The 25,055-nt window shown below is 40.4% G+C and overlaps 1 protein-coding gene across 1 annotated transcript; it reads right to left on the bottom strand.

The window, feature by feature from the left end:
* Positions 1-1,507: 1,507 nt before the first annotated feature.
* LOC137273987 (arylsulfatase B-like) lies at positions 1,508-22,971 on the bottom strand. The gene is made up of 14 exons (XM_067806924.1): positions 22,729-22,971; positions 21,818-21,929; positions 21,022-21,073; positions 19,798-19,901; positions 18,994-19,100; positions 18,561-18,625; positions 15,549-15,650; positions 14,991-15,051; positions 6,409-6,506; positions 5,999-6,138; positions 5,185-5,243; positions 4,584-4,695; positions 3,800-3,930; positions 1,508-1,776 (listed from the first exon to the last, which is right to left on the bottom strand). The coding sequence occupies exons 1-14, from the start codon at positions 22,838-22,840 to the stop codon at positions 1,604-1,606; spliced, it is 1,428 nt and encodes a 475-aa protein (XP_067663025.1). The 5' UTR covers positions 22,841-22,971; the 3' UTR covers positions 1,508-1,603.
* Positions 22,972-25,055: the final 2,084 nt, after the last annotated feature.

The following is a 25,055-nucleotide window of genomic DNA, read 5'->3' on the forward strand; positions in this document are numbered from 1 at the left end:
GGTTTAATCGGGGTTTGAACATTTCACATCGATTGCACTGATATAGGTCCATTCGTAACTAATCGTCCTTGGTTTCGGGTTCCGGCAAGGGACGAGTAGTTACGAATGATACCGACTGGCACGTCGTGACTACAATCGATTTCCATACATTGTATAGCATTTCGGTGGTATAGCGAAGTTCATCCAACTTTGACCTTTTTCTAACTGTCATGCCCATGACGTGTTCAGCATGGAAAGGTCTGAGCACCTATTGTTTTCCATAATCGTTGTACTGCTGGAGTTGCGCCGAGAAAACACTCATGCAGTTCCTTGATGCAGTTGGACAATCGCTTCATCCTGATTAGGGAAACTGTGTGTTAGATAAATGGTGTGCTTAATGTGCCAAGGATGTCATGATAATGACCAGTAAGCATTACATGCCATATGCAAATTAAATGTTCAATTATGTACAAGTATTATATATTTTAGGGAACATTTGTGGAAAGGCGCTGGATATGATCAACCTAGTACCATATTTAATATTTGGTGTTTATTTTGCTTTTTATCTCTGTCGAACATCTAATAAATACGCTGAATAAACATAACGTCTTGTCCAATTGATTTTACTGTACTGGTTCATAAGAAGGAATCTGTATCAGATTGAAGAACGAAACAACCTCAGCGCCAAGACAGCGTAACGCTATGTAAAAATATGAATAAACATAACGTCTTGTCTAATTGATTTTACTGTACTGGTTCATAAGAAGGAATCTGTATCAGATTGAGGAACCAAACAACCTCAGCGCCAAGACAGCGTAACGCTATGTCAAAATATCGGAGGTATGGTCACTTTTGTACACCGATCCCCATGCCTTTTAGAAAGTGCAAAGCTTGACGATTACCACAATATCGAGGCTGTTGGCAATGTGGCGGTTTGTCAGTGGTGTCAACACCTTCCTATCTATCATGCAAAATAAGCTGCATGTAATCGTTAATGTGTTTTGATGTTCGTGATTGCTTTCCTATCGATTCTGTATTCACATCGTTAACCTTGGATACCTGGACGGGATCGATCGTCAAAATACGGTGGAAACCTGTTGCATAATCTGATAGTTATCCATCGAAACTTTTCAGAAGAGTCAAAATCAGAAACGACACACTTTGCAGTGTGGCACTAATGCGCGTCCACTCAATCAGGGTGAGTGGGTTGGGTTTTACGCCTCACTCAGCAATATTCCAGCTATATGGTGGTGGTCTGTAAACAAACGAGTCTGGACAAGGCAATCCAGTGAATAACAGCATGAACATCGATCTGCAAAACTGGGAACAGATGACGTGTCAACGAAGTCAGTGATGTTGGACACATGTCACTAATCTCTGAGTTTAAATCATTATGTGTCTACACAGGTTTGATAAATTTAGATTTTAAATTTTTGAATGCACAATTTATTTATGTGCCTAGTATAGATCTACGGTCATTTTGTTCACGTGTCTCGAGAAGACTAATTATAAGAATAAAACCAATGTAGAGTGATATCATATTTATTTACATTTTGCGTAATGAATGTTTTTTGTAAAATAATATTTTTACATTGTGCAATTTACATCAGTTGCTCTATGCATTCTAACACCATCCGGGAGACCACACTCCACCCCAGTTCTTGGGATCACCCTTGGGGTCCACAGGGGGGTAGTGTGCCGGCACCATGGACTGTCTCCACTCCTGCAGTCTCTGTTTCATGGCGGCCAAAAGGTCGGGGAATTCGGTCGCCAGGTCACGGCGCTCAGTCGGGTCAGCTGGAAGGGGCAATACGTTTAGTGCTAAACTTAGTAATGGTGCCAACTTAAAATATCTTCAAATTAACTATACTGCGAACTTGAAAAGTCCATAACGCTCAAGTGGGCTGTTATGAAAGGGCCTATACTTTTCAGTGCTAATTCTGATAAGGGTGGCAACTAAACATTTTCGAATGAATAATACTCCGAACTTGAAATGTCTTCACTTTATTATTGCAGCAAATATATCTATCCCCGTGCATCAGGCATGCCAAGTGATCAGGATGACGGGGTTGAGATAGGAGATCGGGATGACAGGTCGCCAGAACGTCTCAGCAGCACGGGTTTGTGTTCATGTCATCAGCGCCCGGTAGACTTGGCAAGCTGTTTTTCACCGTCCACGGCTGTAACAGCCCTCTATACTTACATAACATTCACTCACTCATCATTATTGTGAGTCTGAGTGTGATTATGGTTCAAGGTACCGATCAACAAAGCGTTCGTAACGTTACGATATGAAGTAAACGTATAGTTTACCATAGGCTTACGAATGGCGTAGCACTACAAATGCTTTGTGGATTGGGAACCTGTGGACGATTAATTTCGTATTTACAATCCTCGAGAGAGAAATGCTCATTTCACTGAATCTGTCTCTGGGCTTTGATGAGCAGCACAGCACACAGCCCATTTCTGCAATTCAGACCGTTAGTCCATGAGACTACCACCATGATTATGTTCTACTGGTGTTATTGCAGCCACATCCGACCCACCTAACATTGCAGCCACATCCGACTCACCTAACATTGCAGCCACATCCGACCCACCTAACACTGCAGCCACATCCGACCCACCTAACATTGCACACGAGTTGTGGTAATGTTCAAGTGTTGACAACAGACAATTATGTACATCTTGTTACGAGAGTGTATTTTCCGTGATTTGAGTTGTTATTCATTGTCACTGTGGTAGTTGTTATTGGGTCACAATATTTAAGGTTTTAGTGTTAGTTATTATGGGTCACATTTCTTACAGAGAATTATTTAAGCGGCACGCCCCTAAGGCAGTACTTTAGAGTTGCCTCCCTTTACAAAACATACACACGAGACCACCACGATTGTTTCTAGAGCTCTCCACCTTAGTAGCGATGGTCGTAAGTGCTTTCAGGAAATGACTGAATATATATACATGTAAAGGCTTGTTGCCGTGTTGGGACGGAGACACATTCACTGGAGTATACATCAATAGCTGCCAACGCCTGAATCTACATTAGCCGCTGCCAGACCGTTCACCGTGTTACATTCTGCATGACTGTTTCTCTCTCGCACCTTTCTTCTGGCTACCACATCCCTCATGCCGCCTCCCGGGAAGGGACAACTACACACAACTTGTAGAGGAACACGCCTGTCAAGCAGAAGCTGAACGTTCGCATCATCCTTGGAGGTCACACTCTAACTCCCCTAGACGCCATAGATCTCGCTCTCCTCATTGCAGTTGGCGCCACCATTCAAGATCCAGGTTTTGCTCGACTCGTTTCTCATTGGATAAAGACAGACACTCGAGGTCCCTCGCTAGTGGTAGATGGTATTATAGATCTAGGTCTCGGGTCTCCCCGACACTCACCTCGCCCCCGTCGTTCACGCTCGCCGGTTTTGGGAAGGATGGTCATTCAGCCCCCACGTCTCAACACTCTGCTCTGGGCTGCTACCTTGCAAGGCCATGATCTCTTGTCTGTGTCTTGAGACGACTCTGAGTTTGCTATATTATATTTTGTGACCCATTGTCTTAGATTTTGTCTCACTTGTATTGTATATTATTTGAAATCGGTATTGTGAAATTGACTTGTGACTTTGTAGAACTTGCTCTCTTTGCTAATAATAGAAGTTGAATATTTTAGACTTGTCTTTGTTCTGCTTTGCTAGTTCACAGGGGATTTCTTACACCTTTTGTCACGGCAAATTCTTAACCGTAACAATCTACTCTGTGACAGATTATCTTGGAAGGATGAACTGGTTACCCGATATATGATCTGCATTTACAGACATACCTGTAATGTTATACAGCTGGTATAAAGGCCATTTCTTTTTATCCACTTGGATATCTTCGTCCAACTTCGGCAATGGGTACCAGTCGTTGTAGTCGCCGGGCTTGCCATATATCAGCTTCAGATCCCCATATCTTCAAGAGGCAACACAGATCGTCAGAACATCACACGCCACGTACATTACTCCGGTCATGATTGATTCACAAAACGTCCTTAACGTTACGGACCCTTTGTGGATCAGGACCCAGGACAGGAAGGTGTGGAACACATAGTCAGTTAACAGATATTGGCATTCACCAAATGTCCCTGGCTGAACGTTTTCAGAGTACATGTTATGCCAGCCTTGATCCAAGACAGATCATCTCAGACCTATCTCTTTTTTGCCCCTTTGGGCACGACGTCGAAGCTATGAAGAGTGTCATATACAGGTTTGTCTTCTAGTTAACTTTGAACGAGGGTTCCAAGACCAGATCCATGAAATTCATTTGGTTTCACGTAAATGAAAATGGCCTGGGAATTGAATTTCATAATGGTAAAAGGAGACATATCATGCAGTGTGCGCATTCTCTACAAATTCCTTCTCCGGTAAGTATATTCAACCCAGCAGTAATTATTACGTCAATACGGATATGACGTCATCTTCTCCACCTGCCTTATCACGCATATTGTACAGAATGTCTTTTTGTGATGGTAGCGAATGCGTCTTGGATACTGATTGCAATGAAATAATTGAACGGAAATGTAATATTGTATCAGAGATACGTTAAACTCTTTACTGGCTACAGACCTTATGGCTGAGTTGTTTTTGAGGTCATCAATGTTGTACACAAACTCTTTCCTGTTACTGGGGGAGTTCCGACGGAGCATGTCCCACTGGTTCACTCCATCCAACCCAGGGTCTGTGATTACATGCAATTATTGTAGGGGGTCTATTGAGGAAATAACATATACTTGCCTTCCTACACAGAACAGTCAACAAGCTCATCCTATTATTTGCCATAAGCAGCTCTAAACCAGGTTCTCTGAGTGCTGATGGTTAATGTACCTGAACTGGCGGTACTCGTTTTGTGAAGTGAGTTAGTTTTACGCCATCTTAAGTAATATTCCAGCAATATCACGACGGAATACACCAGACATAGGCTCCAGGCACAGTGCCCATGTAGGGAATCGAACCCAAGGTTTTGGCGTGACGAGCGGACGCTTCAACCTCTTGGCTGTCCCACCACCCAGTTTTGTGACGAATCTGATGTATATTGTGTTAATTGTAGATGGGTATAATATGTGTGTTTATTAGTTTTCCACGTCCTGGCATTGTTGGAATAAGTTGTGCCACTGACTCACTCATTCACTCGAACATATACACACATACACAAATGAAACTTACTCACCTGGTCGACCCCCAGCCAGGTGGAGAAGTGTTGGGAACCAGTCAACTGCGTGTATCATTCTGCAACACTTATAATACTTGTATTACACACAAAAACAAAAACAAAATGCTAGACTAGTACTGTTATATTAGTATACGTTAGTGTTCTCGATTAGAACCCCCTAGCGTTACAACCAAGTATCATGGGCTGTAAAGAGCAGCTCGTGACACCAGCTGCTGGCAACATGTTCCATCTGCAAGGGCGATTCACGAGATACAGACTATCATTGAGTCTGCTACTCATTCACCAAGGGGTGGTGTAGTCTCACCCATGAAGTATGACACCCCTTCTGATGGTACAGTCTGTTCATGTATTGGTCACTTACCCTGTGATGGTGTAACCTGTCCCCCTATTGATCACTCACCCTGTGATGGTGTAACCTGTCCCTGTACTGATGTCTCACCCTGTGACGGTGTACCCTGTCTGTGTATAGATGATTCACTCTGTGATGGTGTAACCTGTCTGTGTATAGATGATTCACTCTGTGATGGTGCAACATCTCCGTGTATAGATGATTCACCCCGTGACAGTGTAACCTGTCTGTGTATAGATGATTCACCTTATGACGGTGTACCCTGTCTGTGTATAGATGATTCACTCTGTGATGATGTACCCTGTCTGTGTATAGATGACTCACCCTGTGATGGTGTAACATCTCCGTGTATAGATGATTCACCCTGTGACAGTGTAACCTGTCTGTGTGACGGTGTAATCTGTTCGTGTATAGATCACTCGCCCTGTGACGATTTAACCTGTTACCTTAAGCATGACTCACCCTGTGTTAGTGTAGTTCAATTTCTTCAACAGCGTCTTACTGTACACGAACGCCGTCCCCTTGGTCCCTCCTTCCCACAGAGTCGTCTTGGCCCCCCGGAGAGGCAGGTTGTTCGCTCCAGCGTAAGTAGGACCGCCGTTCTGTGTCAGTGGGTTTGTCATTATTTCTCTTATCACTAAATAAATGATATCATTAATTATTGTCATGTTGATGCCACCTAGCTGGAACATCAAGCTGGAAACATGCGCTAGACAATACCCCTTCTTTCTAATTAAATGACAAATCAATAATTACTGAACTACAAACCAAGTATTTTCTTGTTACCGTGAAGCCATTATATAAAGATATTTAATCTTGGTAAACCCAGATATGTCTCCTCGTTATGTTTCCTCATTATCATATTGACGTACGTCGGTGGTGAAGACGAGGAGAAGGTTGTCTATGAGGCCGCTGTCTCGCAAAGCCTGGGTGATGTTGCCGATTGCCTCATCCAGCGCCGATACCATGCCTGACATGTAGAGAAGGAATGAGATAACATGGCGTCCTGCATAGTTGGATTGCGTCAGAGAGCAAACGAGTGGTCGACAGTGGACTGGCACGTACATAAGGAATGATTTATCATGGCGACCTGAAGGGTTTGAGTGTGTCAAGAAGCAAACCAATGGCCAACAATGGTCATTAACGATGATGAAACAGCTTCACCGATGACCTGAATCAGTCATTATTCATGTTTAGGTTTAGTTCTGATTAACACCGCACTCAACAATAATCCACCTATATGGCGGCTTTTTGCAATCGAGCCTGAATTCAGTAATCAACAACATGAGTATCGATCTACGCGACTGGGATACGATGATATGTTTCAACCAAGTCAGCGAGTCTAAGGACAAGAATGTGCGAAGGACAAGAATGTGTGAAGATCTCTTCTAACCCAGATCTTCATGGGACAGAATACATCTATTACTTTCCTGTACACACTTCATCAGACGACTACACACGGCAAAAATCTGGTAAGGTTGAATAAATTGTCATCACATGTTACAATGCTATGATCTTTAGTCATTGGTGTTTCTCGGACCGGAAGTGAATTGTAGACAACTAGCATGGAGTACTGGAGTACCCTTTCCTTCACATCCACCGTGAACACCATCAAGTGGAGTAGTGCATGAGGATTTTAGGTCAATCGGCTATAATTCAGCCATATGCACACATCTTATGCACGATACATAAAGACCCGATCTCGACGCCTAAGAGCAAAGGGAATGTTTAAACTGTCTATCATTTCAAGGCAGCAACAACCTGCTCTCTTTTGCAATAAATTTGTATCCGAAGGGTTGGATGCTTACGATGCTCAAATCAAAAGACAGAACATCTCCATCTCATTCCAGATCTTTCGTATATATGGAATTGTCCGACCACTGTCTTTAGCACGTAGAACAGCTATCATCCTCGAGTAATCTATACATGTCTCTATCCGTCATTGTCCGTTGGTAAATGTAGTCGTTTTGTCAGAACCGTCCGGGCAAAGGGGGGCTTCAAAATACTCAAAATGTTGGATGAGGATCGTCACATAAATTACCACAGTATGTGTCACATACCAAAGTAACCACAACAGAAGAATAGTTTGTTTTGCAAAACTTTATTCCTCCCCTTAAGATATAAGTAACCCCAATACCTATACTAAACTAATTCTACAGGTGCAAATACAACTAACTAATCTAATTACCTAACCTAGCTACATATACAGTTCTGTCTACCACTTATATTGCTAAAGTTCTAATAATACTACTACTACTACTAACTACACTAAAATCCTAATACCCTCACTAATATAGATAATGATTACATATAATCCCAATCAGAAACTAAACAATTGAACTAAATAACAATAAAGGAATTAGCCACTCAGAGAGAACACTTTCTCTTTACAATGTAATCAGAATGTCAGTGCACTTTGGTTCCACTTGGTGACGTCATGGTATTTGTGTGGTATCCCTCACACCCAGGCGATGGTTTCCCTCACGGAGTTTAAGGGGCCTGTGTAATGGTTGATGGCTGTGCCATCCACATCTCACATTACTAGGAGATACATGCTCCTTGTACAACAGGGAAGACTCTTGTCTGTCTCCTTACAGGCGGAGATAATACCCCTCTCCTTACTTTAAGGATAACCGGCCAGTTCCGGGACACTACAATACAATATAAGTAACTACAGTTACTCAGTAAGACATGTGTCAATGTCTTATACTTTATGCATGTACTTTACTCCGATTTACATATTTGAAAGTGGAACAGGTTTTGTGGAACGATAACATTCAAATTTTGAATGGCTTTGTGGCTATATAGTGTTACAATATGCACATATATCTAGAAATACTACATCAGTAAAACAATTTCTTGCTACATCTACTCAATCAATAAATACAAAAGTAATAATGATAATAAAAACTTACGCCAGCCAGCGTGAGATGCAATCCCATACAAAAGTTGAACCCATACAGGTGAACACAGTGGTGATTCTGGCTGACTGTGCAGATTACTACCCTTCCTCACTATTTATATTGACCTCCCATACCCAAGCTACTCAACACCTCTCTATTGTTTACAAATTAACACCCCAGCTCTCTGGCCATACCTGGTCACGCTTCCCTGAACATAACCCTGTTCCCATAGTATTACCGAACATAATCTAACAACAACTCCCAACAATATATAACACACTCTAACAATACCATACTACATCTATTTACAGTACCATAAACTAATTATATAAACGAAATCATCTGTGATCTTGACATCACTCCCCTCTTCAAGTAATTGTACACAAGTACAATTATATATTACACTCAAGATCACATTTAAGTTTGTTTTAATGCATAAATATCATAAAACACAATTGTCTAAATGTACAATAGCACAGTAATACATAAGAAATAACTGCTGACAAATAATCTGGATATGCAGAGAGTACATTATTTACACACTACCATACACATAGTATGACTAGGGTGAACACCGGCTCAAGAGATCAGCCCCAACATTCTCACTTCCTTTGATTGCACGAATTAGAAATCTGTAGGGTTGCAAAGTCAGGGCCCACCTCATCACTCGTCCATTGGTCATTTTTGCCTTGGTCATCCATATTAAGGGCTGATGGTCAGTCTCCAAAATAAATTCTCTCCCATACAGATATCTTTCTAACTTCTGTATTGCCCACACAATAGCCAAACACTCTTTTTCTATTGTAGAATACGCTCTCTCACGATCTACTAACTTCCGACTCACAAACAATATTGGAAATCGCTCACCTTCCTGTTCTTGTAGCAGTACAGCTCCGATTCCAACGTCAGAAGCGTCTGTTCTTACCAAGAATGGTTTCTTCAAGTCGGGTAGTTTCAAGATAGGAAAACTTGACATATGGGTTCTTAACGTAGTGAAAGCTAATTCCTGGCTTTCTGTCCATATTACCTTGTTTGGCTTTCCTTTCTTTGTGAGATCAGTTAGCGGAACTGCTATGGCTGCATAGTTTGGGATAAATTTCCGGTAGTACCTGGTCAGTCCCAACAACGCTCTCACTTGTTTCTTGGTTTGAGGTCGCTCCACATTTACGATCTTTTCTACATTCTTACCTTCTGGTTGAATAAGACCACTACCCACCTTGTGCCCTAAAAAGTCCAGATGTTTATATCCCACTTTTACCTTTGAAGGTCGAGCTGTAAGATGGAATTGTCTTAACCTCGTAAATATTGCTCTCAGACTTACCATGTGGTGTGACCAGTTCTCAGTTCCTTCTATGATGTCGTCTATGAAGTTGTCTGTATTTGGTATGTTGTGCAATACTTGTCTCATCAGTCGGGAAAATACTGCAGGTGCATTAACTACTCCAAATGGCATCACCTTCCATTGGTATAATCCATCAGGAGTTATAAATGCTGTCAGTTCTTTGCTACTCTCTTCCATTGGAATCTGCCAATATGCTTTGCTTACATCAATTTTGGTAAGATATTTACAGTTCCGTAACCGTGCAAAGATGGAATCAGCTAATGGAATTGGTTCGGCATCAAATACGGTCACCTGATTCAGTTTGCGAAAATCGGTACAAAATCTGTAAGTCGAGTCAGGCTTCTTCACAAGTACAATGGGGGATGCATATGGTGACTGAGAAGGTTCTATCACCCCCATGTCTAACATTAGCTGTATCTCCTTAGCTACAACATCTCTCATATGATGAGGAAGTGGATAGGGCTTGGATCGTATAGGCTCATTACATGTCAGCTTGATCTTATATTCCATACAATCTACCTTCCCTGGTAAATCACTCAGTACATCTTTGAATTCACTTATGAGCTCCTTCACCTCATTTTGTTGCTCCTCTGTCAAATCTTCAGAAATGTCTACATCCTGATACGTTTCCTTAGAAACTAAAGAAGGTGAAGCTATGTCTAACATACTCACCTCTTCAGCCTTGACATCCACCAGACCAGCACTGACATGCACAAGTTGAGCTATGCTGACGTCACATACAGCTGTGTCCTTGACCTCCTCTCTCTCAATGTACCTTTTCAGTAGATTGGCATGATAGGTTTTAATCTTGTTACCAACCTGTATTCTGTAATTGCCAATGCCAAAGGTATCCAGTATTTCATATGGCCCTTTCCACTGCAGCAACAGTTTGTTTGAATCAGTGGGCAACAGAATTAATACTTTATCACCAACCTTCATTTTTCTTGGCTTGGACTTCACATCAAAGAACTTTTTGTATTTACATGCTTTCTTTTGAAGTTCTTGCTGTGCTACGTGAATAGTCTCCTCAAGACGGTTTTGAAGATCTAGCACATACTCATATGTGGTTCTTACCTCTGGATTTGGTATATCTCTTGTCCAGATTTCCCTCAGAATCTGTACTGGTCCTCTCACAGTGCGTCCATATAAGAGTTCAAATGGGGCAAAACCCAAACTCTCTTGAGGTACCTCTCGGTAAGCAAATAACAAAGCAGGTACATACCTGTCCCAGTCATTTGGTCGTTCTGCACACATCCGTTTCAGCATCGTCTTCAAGGTTCCATTGAACTTCTCCACTAGGCCATTGCACATTGGATGATAAGGGGAAGTAGTAAGCTGATGTATGGACAATAGTCTACTTACCTCCTTCATCACGCCTGACGTGAACTGGGCTCCCATGTCTGTTAATATCTCCTTGGGGATACCAACCCTACTGAATATCTCGAACAGAGCTTCGGCAACATATTCCGTCTCTACTCTGGGTAAAGCTATTGCTTCTGGGTATCGTGTTGCATAATCAACCACCGTCAGTATATACCTATTACCCTTGTCTGTGACAGGATACAATGGACCAATCAAATCAACAGCTACCCTCTCAAATGGCACTTCAATTAATGGCATTTGTCCCAGTGGTATTTTCCTTACCTTTCCCCTCGGCATGGTACGTTGACAAATATCACAAGACTGAACATGTCTTCTGACATCACCAATTACTCCTGGCCAATAAAACTGTGAGATTACCCTATCTAGAGTCTTCTTGATTCCAAGATGTCCACCCATCAGTGCTTCATGACATACCTTCATTACCTGTGTGCGCAATCCAACCGGTACTACTGCCTGTACAACTTGTTTACCATTGTCCATTTTATTGGAAGTATGCTTCCTATACAGCATATCATTCTCCACAAAGTAAGAGGAAGTACTATGTCGGGTCTCCCTAATCTTACCTTCTTCCACTAATTTTCTTATTTTGTTCAGACTTGAATCCTGATGTTGTAGGGATACGAACTCACCTCGACTCAGTGTCAACCCAACAGGTTCCAATGTCTTCAAGGGTTCCATGCCTACTTGGCGTACTCTTCTCTGGCTCCTTGTCTCTACAGCACCTACTGTTTTAATGTCCTGCTTATCCCACATCAAGTCTGGATCTCCTGGCTCTCTAACTCCGGGAATATTGCCTAATATTAAGTCACAGATTGGTGTGTCCATACATGCTGCTCTCACCATACCCGTGTAAAAGGGCGTATTTACAGTAATCCATGCTACCGGAAGTGTCAAGATCCTGCTATCTGCTAATTTACAAGATTGTGTTTCTGAAGTCAAACATGCATCTTTTACCATTGACCTCCTCACTATTACACCGTTACATCCCGTGTCTCTAAGCACATCTACTGGAGTGTCGTTTACCTTTCCCTGATAAAATGGCATGCGGTGATCTTTGGTAAGCACACTCCCTGAGGCTACATCTGCTTTAGTAACCTCCTCTGAAGTTGCTGCATCACCATCTAGAACTTCATGTATGCAGGGCTCTACTTTTGTGTTATCTGGATGTATTAGAGACATGTTTGTGTTGTCTTCACTCACCTGGATACTTGCCACTTTAAACTTGGGTTTCTTGCACTGTGCTGCCAAATGCCCAGTTTGATTGCAGTTGTAACATGTCCTTTCCTTAATAGGAACAAATTGTTTGGAACAAGTACCATGTTTACCTGATGCGCTACCCTCGACTATTTTCCCTTTGGAAACCTGCTTGTCAGTTTGACCTGGAATAACTGGTCTATTGTATCTTCCATGACTCGTACCTCTAGCTTCTATAAATTGCTCTGCTAGTCTAGCCATTTCCATCGCGTCTTTTGGCTTTCTCTCTCTCAAGAATATACCCAGATCCCTTCCAGTCACATTCAAAATCTGTTCACGCAGCAGCAAATCTCTCACACCTTCGAACGTCTTTTGTGTACCACTTAGTTCAATCCATCTGTTGAAATAGTTCTCAATTCTAACTACAAATTGTGTGAAAATCTCACCTGTTTCAGTTTTAGCAGTCCTAAATTTCTGATGGAATCCATCCTCAGTCATTTCATAGCGTTTAAGTAATGCAGTTTTAACTGCATTGTAATTTTCAGCCTCAAAGGCATTTAACCGGGAGTATACTTCTAAAGCCTTACCTTTCAGCAGAGTACACAGGTAAGCTGCCCAATGGGACGGGTCCCAGCCTTGCGCTGTAGCTACACGTTCAAACCTTTGCAGATATGCATCAATATTGTCATTGTGGTCGTCAAATGGAGGCATTTTAGGCATCTTGGGAATGGCTGCCGATCTATTCTCTCCTACCTGCCCTTCTTGATTTCCTGCCGCACTCTTTTCTAACTTGGCTAGTTCTATTCTTTCATTTGACTGTATTTTACACTTTTCTTTCTCCAATTCTAATCTTTCTCTCTCTCGTTCCCATTCTAACCTTTCTTTCTCCTTTCTTTCCTCCAGTTCTAACTTTTTAATCTCCCGCTCCCTAGCTCTTTCCTCCCGTTCGAGCCTGTCCTTTTCTTTCTCATTCTCCAACTCCATTTGCTCTTTCACAAACACTCTCAAATCATCTTTCTCATACCCTAAACTCTGACCCAGTTTGATAAGTTTGTCAATGTCCATAATTGTCTGTATGAGGGCAAAGCAGGGTACACAAAAAGTCAAACTGTCTGGAATAAATAGGGATCCTACCAAGAATAAAACCGGAGGTGATTTCCCATATATCCCAATGTTCAAAATGTTCACGACGAACCAATGGCCTTAACTGACCAATAACCACAATACACCCTCCACCCTTGAATTCCAAATCATACACTCAAGGACGCAGAAGTGGTGCCGTATGTTCTAACCCTTCTTTATGGACACAAAGATTCTGCAGCGATATACAATCAACAACGCTACATCAAATGCGCTACAGAACACAACTAGGGTTCCCTTTGATAGTGACAAATAATCTAATTATCCCACCGCTGCCACCAAAATGTCACATACCAAAGTAACCACAACAGAAGAATAGTTTGTTTTGCAAAACTTTATTCCTCCCCTTAAGATATAAGTAACCCCAATACCTATACTAAACTAATTCTACAGGTGCAAATACAACTAACTAATCTAATTACCTAACCTAGCTACATATACAGTTCTGTCTACCACTTATATTGCTAAAGTTCTAATAATACTACTACTACTACTAACTACACTAAAATCCTAATACCCTCACTAATATAGATAATGATTACATATAATCCCAATCAGAAACTAAACAATTGAACTAAATAACAATAAAGGAATTAGCCACTCAGAGAGAACACTTTCTCTTTACAATGTAATCAGAATGTCAGTGCACTTTGGTTCCACTTGGTGACGTCATGGTATTTGTGTGGTATCCCTCACACCCAGGCGATGGTTTCCCTCACGGAGTTTAAGGGGCCTGTGTAATGGTTGATGGCTGTGCCATCCACATCTCACATTACTAGGAGATACATGCTCCTTGTACAACAGGGAAGACTCTTGTCTGTCTCCTTACAGGCGGAGATAATACCCCTCTCCTTACTTTAAGGATAACCGGCCAGTTCCGGGACACTACAATACAATATAAGTAACTACAGTTACTCAGTAAGACATGTGTCAATGTCTTATACTTTATGCATGTACTTTACTCCGATTTACATATTTGAAAGTGGAACAGGTTTTGTGGAACGATAACATTCAAATTTTGAATGGCTTTGTGGCTATATAGTGTTACAATATGCACATATATCTAGAAATACTACATCAGTAAAACAATTTCTTGCTACATCTACTCAATCAATAAATACAAAAGTAATAATGATAATAAAAACTTACGCCAGCCAGCGTGAGATGCAATCCCATACAAAAGTTGAACCCATACAGGTGAACACAGTGGTGATTCTGGCTGACTGTGCAGATTACTACCCTTCCTCACTATTTATATTGACCTCCCATACCCAAGCTACTCAACACCTCTCTATTGTTTACAAATTAACACCCCAGCTCTCTGGCCATACCTGGTCACGCTTCCCTGAACATAACCCTGTTCCCATAGTATTACCGAACATAATCTAACAACAACTCCCAACAATATATAACACACTCTAACAATACCATACTACATCTATTTACAGTACCATAAACTAATTATATAAACGAAATCATCTGTGATCTTGACAGTATGTCCTCCGTTGTTTCGTCTTGATGTTCCTGTACATATCTTCAAATCGTTGAGGAACCTGAAACAGTTACATTGGTACTCACAGTTGACAGTAGACACAAGGTACAAGCAATATACTAGGTCCACATATATGGGACCACAAGGAACGGCGATACAGTGAAACGACAACAGAGAAATTGGCTGTAACGGCGTTACATATATTTTCAACATGAAAATGTGTTTACGTATATGATGCATGTAGTAGGTTCACTGGTCTGTTGTTGAGATTGAAAACACACAACAACAAATTAACGCTTCTTCCTTTCTGATTTTTTTCCAGTTAGAGTCTCTATTTTCCACTTTTTACAATTTTTTTAAAAAACTTTAATATTTATATTGTTTTATTTGTCGTTTGGTTTGCTGGCATCTGCACTTATCAGCTGTTCGTTGTATGTGGTACAGCTGGATGAGCCATTATCCTCCCGCTCTTATGAAGTAACTGTACTATACGGCATGTCAACGCCATCATGTGTGTTATAATTCTACTTACGATGTGTATACCGAGTTTTGATCTACCTGTAGTGGGGCATGGACAGATTGGAAGGGAAGGTACAGGTACAGGGGTTTGGTCTTGTCGTGGGTCCTGATGATTTCTTCAGCTCGTGTAGCAAACGTCATCTGAAACAATCAATCAACCGCATACATGATATATACACAGGGTGGCTATCCATGGATATGGCAGATTGTACAAAGACTAAATATTTATGGTCAGACTCGACAAATGTAGGGCTTGTTTTATTTTGGTCTTTTTTATCTTATTGTTTGTAATTTGTTTGTTTTTATTTTGTTTTGTTTTGGGGTTTTGTTTTTTTTTTTTTTGTTGTTGCTTTTTGGTGTGTGTTTTTTTCTTGTTTTGTCTTTTTGTTTATTTATCAAAGGAAAGGCAATGTTGTACACGTATTTATTTGGAAACCAACAAATTACAGACTATGAATTACAATGTATAACATATGGCATTTAAAGCATGAGGAGGATATACACAGTTAAGGAAAGGGAGAGTTATAGAAAGAGAGGTAGGAAAGATGAGAGAGTGCAGAATAGCAAAACTTACAATATCAAATTGTTGGTTAAATCATTTTGAAAAGGACATAACCATTTTCCTTTGGAATCTGGGTGATCTCCACCAAAAACATATTTGTTCTCAATGATAGTGATATTTTGTGGACTAGAAAGGTTGATCTAAATTTAGTTCCACAGAGACATATCTTGTTTTATTGATGTATTGCTTGGTAATGATAAAAATGTGGTTTACTAATATACTTGCCTCAGGGTCCCCCAGTAAAAACCTTGTATTATCGATGTTGAGACGAGTGTCGGTCTTCAAATTGTACCAGTTTACTAACTGAGAGATTACGTGTTTGGTTTTCTCACATAAAACATTCTATTTCTCTGCCACATAAAGTACCAAGGTCATCCTGATTAATTCCTATTCTACAATGAAATGACTTCGTTGAGACTATTCTGTGCATTATTCGTCATTGAAAATTCCTAACTCTGGTAAAATCGTCTATCATTGTGAAACAGTCAGCAATATAAGTCTCTGATAAAACAGCATCAAGCTTAGATTCCCACTTGAGCTGAAGATTATCCATTGATATTGTGTGAGTGTCACATAGCTGTGAAAGACAAAGTTACAATCTGCTGAGTTCGATATTCGTTTACGAATAGCACAGTCGGTATCGGCTAATTCATCATAATGGGGTGTTGCCCTAGCAACATCAACATATTGTTTAGTATATACTTCAGAAATATGAAATATAGGAGATATATTTTATGAAGATCAAATAAGTTTCTTTTAGTATTAGGAAAGGTTTCACATCACCAATATCTGTTATAATATCTCGCATAGTTTTCACTCATTCTTTTACCATGAAACGAACAGACTTATATCAGTATATGGTACAACATTGAAAATTGGTAGACAGATAAAGTCTCTAATGCATTCAGTATGTGTTTTATTAATACAAGTGTTACATACTACAACATCTTTCCAAAACAAAATTTTAATATTTCTGGAGTAGAATAAAACTGTTTCTCTTTCAAAGAGATCGATATCCTCGAAAGGAGATAGTGTTTGAAATACTAAGTGCTGCCACAGTCCCTTTGCTTTGAATAGTTTGCTAATCCATTTAATCTCCATATGCTTGGAGAAAAAGATATAATATCTATCAAAGCCCCCTTTTCATAGTCACTTATTAACATATTTCTTCGCGTTTGCCGCCGCAAATAAACTTGAAAATGATGGTATTCAAACGTTTAAAGAAACGTTTAGATGGGTTGAGAAGCCCAATAAAAAGGTGTGTAAAAAGGGGGATAACCTGCTATTTGATAATCATGATTCTACCTCTCAAAGTTAAGCATCTATTTGACCATGAAAATTGAAATTAATATTGTCAATATTTTTCTGATTTTTGAAAACTGGTGTTCAAACTTTAGTGAAATCATTTCATGTAAGTTTGTTGAGAAAGTAATACCTAGAATTTTAAATGGTTCTTTCGACCAACGAAGCGGTATATGCGGACAGAGGTGCTCATTAGAATTTCGCTTGGAACCAAATCATATTGCTATGGTAAAATCACAGTTGAGATTAAAACCAGATACGGTAGCAATTTTTTAATAACATATATAAGTTCAGATACACCCTTTTTAGATCTTTCGAGTGTAAAGTGCGTATTGAAAGATAAGGTATTCCATGCCCTTTATCTTCACTCTCTTTATAGTCTTGTTTGTTTTAATTACTAATAATTCGACACAAGCAGCAAAGATGTACGGGACGACCGGGTCACTTTGACGACAACCACGCCCTAAAGTAAAAATGTCTGATAATGTACCTGAGTTGATAACTGAGCTAAACCTATTCCACTGAAAAGTTTAATCCAATTTCTAAGTACTGGCCCAAAGTTAAGGGCTTTCAATGTTTTGTCAATGACTCGACAAATGTTAATTGGAATCTTCCGTGACCAGCTCGTGTCGTGTCAGACAGCTAAATCTCTTTTATAAAACTAAAAGATGGAGAGAAAAAAATATTTGTTAAACACATATTCTTGACATAATGGCGTACTATGCGTAATGGCGTCTCCTTGTAGGTCACGGTAGTTACGAATTTAATTGCCGTGAGTTCATCTTGTTTCGAAAACATTAACGGACACAAGTTTTCATCTTAAGGTTCCGAAAAGGAGGACAATTTGACAGCAGTATTTGGCTCTGTTGCTTGAAATTATCACGCGTTCGAATTTGGACCAACAAAAAATCTGTGACCAAAGATTCAAGATTATATCTGGCAAAAAAAACAAGGTCATCAATCGAATGCACTGGATTTATTGGATTTATGTGGATCTATGGAATTTCCTATAAAGAATGACTAGGCAAGCCAATCGACCTTCTGAAATATTAGATTGCCCCGATATTGCTGCTAAATGAAAAAGTGAAAACCTATTTTCGATCCCGGTCCCTAAAAATTATAATTTTTAACTTTAGTTTAACGATGCAGTGTTGCTCACTGTAATGTTAAATTCCTCAGTGACGTACCGCGGAATAAGGCCCACTGTAATTTCTTGCCACGGTTTTATTAAACCGGAAGTCAAACCCGTCATCTGTAAACAATAAATACTGAAGTGATCAAACTCAAAACATTTTAAGATTAAGATATAATCTGCTTTGTATTGGAAATCAATATATCTCGTAATGTCGAAGCTTACATGACTAGCACACTAAATCAAGTTTGATATCGAGTAATGTGTCTCAATTTACAGGTCAGTTTTCGAGAAGTAAAACGATGGACGAAGGGGATTTGTGGATGTATTAAATAGACCATTGTATTCATTCTAAAACAAGAACCAAAAAAACACAAGTGGGGACACTGAGAGGAGCTTCACTGTTGTTAATGTTCCGGCATGCTTCCTTTTACATGCTGTACACAACATACATGCATCTCGAAACAGTTACCAACAACCTTCCCTACCTCTGACGCGAGTGTAGTAGTCCTCTGCTCCATTATAATAGCCGAGGAACGAGTCGAAGCCACGCATTGTAGGGGTGTATTTCCAGTTACAGAACCCAAGGTGCCATCTCATAAAAACAAATATTACTTGTACATACATTATTCCGTGACAGGTGAAGTAGCATATCCCAGACCTCAGAGTTTGTTTGTTGTTTACGCCGTATCAATAAATGATCAAATCTGGACCAGACAAACCAGTTTCTTGAAAGTAACTTCCGGTGCCAACCCCCAAACTAATTTGATAATTAGTATGATAATCTGATAACAACACTGAGCAAAACTGAAAATTGGACATTCAGTATTTTTGAACTGGCTCTATAATATTGAGTTTAAGACATTAATTTTAGCTGCATATCGTTGACACGTAACATTTTCTATGTTACCCGCTGTGAATGAGGAACTGTTGGAATTCATTTGATACATCGTATTAATAATTCTTGTTCTCAAATAACTGAGTCAAGTATGATGAACGGAAATTACCAATGTTTAGGGAATACACATCGATGGAAGGCCGATAACTCTACATTTGTTTTTGTTCTTGTCTGTCTTTTTGGTTACTGGTTAATTGCCTAACTCTGGTACTTGTTATTACTATCTGATATATGCCCGTGCTTCAAACATTTCAAAATTAACATTGAGGAGTTCGGTAATTAAATACCTAGTTCAATGGTACATCAGGGTGAATGGGTTGATGTAGCCTCGTGACCAGTGAACAACTTATAATGTAGCTGAACCACTAACAGTGGTAAACCCTCCACAACTCACTTGCCGACTGCATGTGTCGCATAGCCGAGCTCCTTCAGTTTCTGTGGCAGCATAGTAAAGTTGGCCGGTACATACCCCGGTATCAGCGGGTAGATCACGTCATGCTGGATAAAATACAACCGTCTCAAGAATCCGTGATGTGCAAAAGAATCATTGAAAAAGGACTAGTCCCACTATAAGATGGCGCTCTGTAGATAAACGAGTCAGACAATCTAACGGTAGATATCACTGGGCATGCACCATAGGTTCACCTGCATCATGTTAGCTAACCTGACCACCCGATCCCGTTTGCCGCCTCTCACGACAAGACCGACTGATTGAAAGGGGTTTCAGCCATACTACCATTACAAGACATATCATATGGATAACAACTTCTTGATTTTTTTTTCAAGATTCAGGGCAAGTTCTTATGATGTAGGATGAAGAAGAACTATCCCAGAAACGTTATGAAAAATATATCAAGAAGCTCTTATCCGGAAGATTTGTCTTGTAAGACTACACCATCTTCTGGATGCCTTTGAAGAATTTCATGCTACCATTCTAGCTTCAAAGTATGATTGCGATTTGGTACTTGGGTAGAGTGCGTGAGCTGGTTTAACGCCGCTGTTAGCATTATTCCAGAAATATCAACACAGGGGACACCAAAATGGGCCTTACGTGATGTGCCCATGTAGAGAATCAAACCCGGGCCTTCGGCGTGAGAAACGAATTCCTTCAATCATTTGGCTACCCACAGCCCCATACCTTGGGTATAGGAGATCGGATATAATTAACGAACGTTGCACAAAATCATCTTGTCTTAGGACCATTCTTGTCACACCGAGAGGAGAGAGACGTGTAGGGCGAGCGATAGGCGTGTGACAGAATTGGTTGGACTATTTGTTGTTCAACGCAGCACAAATCAATATTCCAGTACTTCAGCTTCTTTGATGGTTGGAGCGGTGGGGCAGTCTTATGGTTAAAGCGTTCGCTCGTCACACCGAAGACCCGTGTTCGATTCCCTAGATGAGTCGGATATGTGAAGCCCATTTCTGGTGTCCCCCGTCGTGCTGGAATGTTACTAAAAGTCGTGTAAAACCATACTCACTCACTCTTTGACGGTGGTCAGTAAATTATCGTATATGGACCAGACAACCCAGTGACTGATATCATATGAATCACCTACGCAAATGGGATTCGATGAGTGAGTGAGTGAGTGGGTGGGTGCGTGCGTAAGTGGCCCACCTGCAGCCCCGTGTGGTAGGGGTAATATCCAGTCATGAAGCAGTTTCGGGAACTGGAACAAAAAACACAACCATGATCAGTACTACAACCGACAGGTACCAACAGTGGGCTTGATTGCAGAGGTAGAGGTATCACAGGTATAACATAGGTATGCACGAAGGTTTTCACAAATCATGAATTTGTAGCTGCAAATGTTATTTGTAACACTGTGCTCATATGTACACTGTCTTAAGGGCTATAGTCAGTTTTGTTGTAACCTGACATATGGTGGACGCATGTACTGTACGTAGGAGGAGTTCAGTATCTATACCCTAAATGCTACGCTGTCCTTACAACTTACGACGAACACACGTAATATACGTAGGAATTCAGTATGACTCTCTTCAGGGCTACAGTAAAATTGTTGTAACTTATGGTGGACACACGTACTGTACGTAGAATGAGTTCAGTATCAATCCCCTAAGGCTTACGCTGTCCTTACATGACTTACGGTGAAAACACGTACTTACGTAGGACTAGAATCTCAAAGCTACACTGCCAGTGTGTCGTAACTTGACTTACGGTGAAAACACGTGCTTACATACGAGTTCAGTATCAATCCCTTAAACGCTACACTATCAGTATGTCGTAACTTGACTTACGGTGAACACACGTACTGTACATAGGAGGAGTTCAGTATCAATCCCCTATGGGCTACGCTGTCCTTACATGACTTACGGTGAACACACGTATTGGACGTAGGAGTTCAGTATGAATCCCTTAAGGGCTACATACAATTTGTTGAAACATGACTTACGGTGAACACACGGGCTGTATGTAGGACGAGTTCAGTATCACTCCCTGGCGGGCCAGACTGTCGATGTTTGGAGTAATCATCTCAGGGTTGTGAAATCCAACATCGTTCCACCCTGGTCGCAGAAATACAACTACAACATTGTGACATATTCTGTTTTATTCCATCATGACTCTAGCAAATAACCGACGATATACAATCAAACCGCCACACCACACGGCGCAACAGCGCAAGCTACATTTCATAAGCTCCACACAAATCGAAAGAATAATTTTTTTGACTGCAGAGCTGTGGCATACGACACAAGAATAGAAACCTATTTTGTCTGATAAAACAATACCCTGTAACAGGGATAACTTAGGGCAGGGATTTGGGTTTTCATCCTCATTGAAATAAATAAATATACCATTCAAAATATAATGTGGGGAGAAATTCCCATTACAATTTTTCAACCCTCGCTAGATTTTGCAGACACGAAAAACAGATCTCCCTCCCGATTTGCATTCGATAATTTCCGTGCATCACAAGTGATTCAGTGTTATTCGAGTTTAAGATACACTACCACGAAGTACCAAATGAGTTCATTATTCCCAGCTGGGTTCATAGAAAGGTTAATCGTTTGTCAACGGGACCCAATGAAAATAATGGAGGAGCGCTCAGCCAATCAGAAGGCACCCATTATGTGTAAGGTAAGATAAACTTTGGTATCCGATGCAGGCCTACAATGCCTTATCATGCAAGCCTGCGATGCTATATTGTGCTATAAACGATATAAGCTATAAACCTGTTTTATATGATGCAAGCCTACGAAGCACTGCCCCACAGAGCTGCTGCGCGTCATATCACAGGAAGAGGTGGATTGCACCGGAAAGCAGTCAGGCGCTGTTGAGCAGATGTTTAAAAACACAACCTACCCAAATCATCCGCCACAATGAACACTATGTGGGGTGGTGGTTGTACACCAGAGACGGCGGGGACGACCCACAGACTCCACATTACCACAAGCGACGCAAACAGCCTCTCCATTACAGACTCTACAACATTCACCGTGTCTCTAACTGATTCACTCGAATGTGAATTAAACAATCAATACACCGCTCGTCACATGCCTGTTACAAATACTGCCACGTGCTACAGAGCTGTGCATCCAGAATTTCTGTAAGTATGAGAAGCGTTTCGGTGATAGCTTAGGTGTCCATGGGACTGAAAAGGGAAGTGGCTTTAAGAGCCGGAAAAGAAAGTCCAACCGGGCCAATCGCTAACTCACAAATATGCTATTTTAACGAAACACGTCAGAGCTAAGTAGCGTATCTAGGGTTTGTTCACTACAATCGTGTTCAAAAGCGAAAAAATAGAAGGAAAACTACAAACAATGTTGCATTTACTGTATCTATGTGAAATCACGTATGTTGACCTATTGTGACAATTTGTGAGCTGATGTTATATTCATTATGACAAGTAAACCTACCCCAAAATACCCAATTTATTCATTTGTGCTGTATTTCCGGATCAGGATGTTAAAGTAACAGAACTCGTTGTTATGGTAAAGGCACAAAATGGCGATGAAATCTAACAGTACATGTCTATCATTTACGCAAGCTTTCCTTAATTACTGAACTGTTTTAGATAACAGCTCATTTTATACAATATGCCATAATTTGTTGGTACTTTTTATTATTGGTAAAAGTAGTTTCTTTATTTCAGTACTCACAAAGCTACGGGCCTGTAGTACAGTCCATTACTACTACAGGACAAAACTTCATGGAACATACACATACTTACATTAAATCCTACCCTGTGTAGTTATTAATTTCCTTTTTCATTTATCCCATTTTATCTGCAAAAAGAGTACAATATAAAAACATTAATAAGTTTTTGTGTATTTTTACATTTGTGTTTGTTAACAACACTGAACATTTAGTGTGTTTAGGTAGCTGTGATAATATGTTGGGATATGTATATGGATATATATGGATACGTGATAAGTATAATGGACTTGCAAGTGAAAAGCTTTATTCATCCTCAACCAGTCCTAACTTACATAGTTTGCGTATAACGGCCAGTTTCAGCATAATTTGTCGATGCCATTATAGTAACTATGTGATGTACAGATTGGTGTTCTTTCTCTAAGTATTGTATGGATCTACTGGGGTAGATTTAACTCAGGGTACTGCACCTTTAACAAACAAATACTGCATGAAATTCATGTTTGATGTAAAATGTGTTTGTTTGTTTGTTTTTGTTTTGTTTTGTTTTTGTCTTTTTCCTTTGTTTTCCTTATTTTTTGTTTTGTTTTGTTTTTTGTAATGTTGCAATAAGGACAAAGACTCTCAGTATGTGATATTGGAATATATTTTCCAGTTTCGACAGCTAAGCCAACCTTGCTACACCTCAATTTTGTTAAGGTAGAGCACTGCTTAGAATAGTGAGACAGAATTCATCGTTCATAAACTGTTTATCATAATTGAACTAATTGCAATAGGTCCATTCGTAACTACTCTTCCCTGGTTTCGGGTTTCGGACACGTCATGACGACCAGTTGATTTCCATACCTTGTACAGCATGTTCGGTGGTTGTAACGAACATCGACTTATCGATTTGCTAGCTTTCACGTGATTCGATCTGCCGACATTAGGGCCTATGTCATAATATCTGGCGGTATTTCGTTTCCATAGTGTCAAAATGTCTGATTCAGATTTAGCAGCATTTGCTGGCTGCGTGATGCTATGTGAAGAAGGCAACGAAAAGGCGAAGAAAAAAATAAGTTGTTGGACGAAAGATTGAATTCTCCATCGCAATATTTCATAGTGTTTGGTGACTCAGGTAAATAGTCACGAAACGCCCCGTTTCCTCCCATGAAAAGTCGAGCATTGGTTTCTTTCAAGCAGGTGAATATGTTTCGCGCTTGTGTTTAACAATTTCCAAGTGGCACCAGAACACAGTTTGATTGGCCGCATCCAACATGCCCAGTAACTAGAACGTTGTTTATGGGTTCGTCCAAAATATTTTCTCTCTCGAATGACCATTTACATAAGAGCTGGGATGTCAGGGGAGTCAGTTCCACTTCTCTTGCTGAGCATACCGAAGTTCATCCAACTTTTTGACGGCGGGCCGTCTACCTATCATGCCCATGACGTGTTCAGCATGGACAGGTCTGAGCACCTACTATATTCCATGATCGTTGTACTGCACATGCAGTTCCCTTGATGCAGATGGACAATCGCTTTATCCTGATTAGGGA

Source organism: Haliotis asinina, chromosome 2, assembly GCF_037392515.1.
Source record: "Haliotis asinina isolate JCU_RB_2024 chromosome 2, JCU_Hal_asi_v2, whole genome shotgun sequence".
In the NCBI taxonomy this organism is placed as follows: Eukaryota; Metazoa; Mollusca; class Gastropoda; order Lepetellida; family Haliotidae; genus Haliotis; species Haliotis asinina.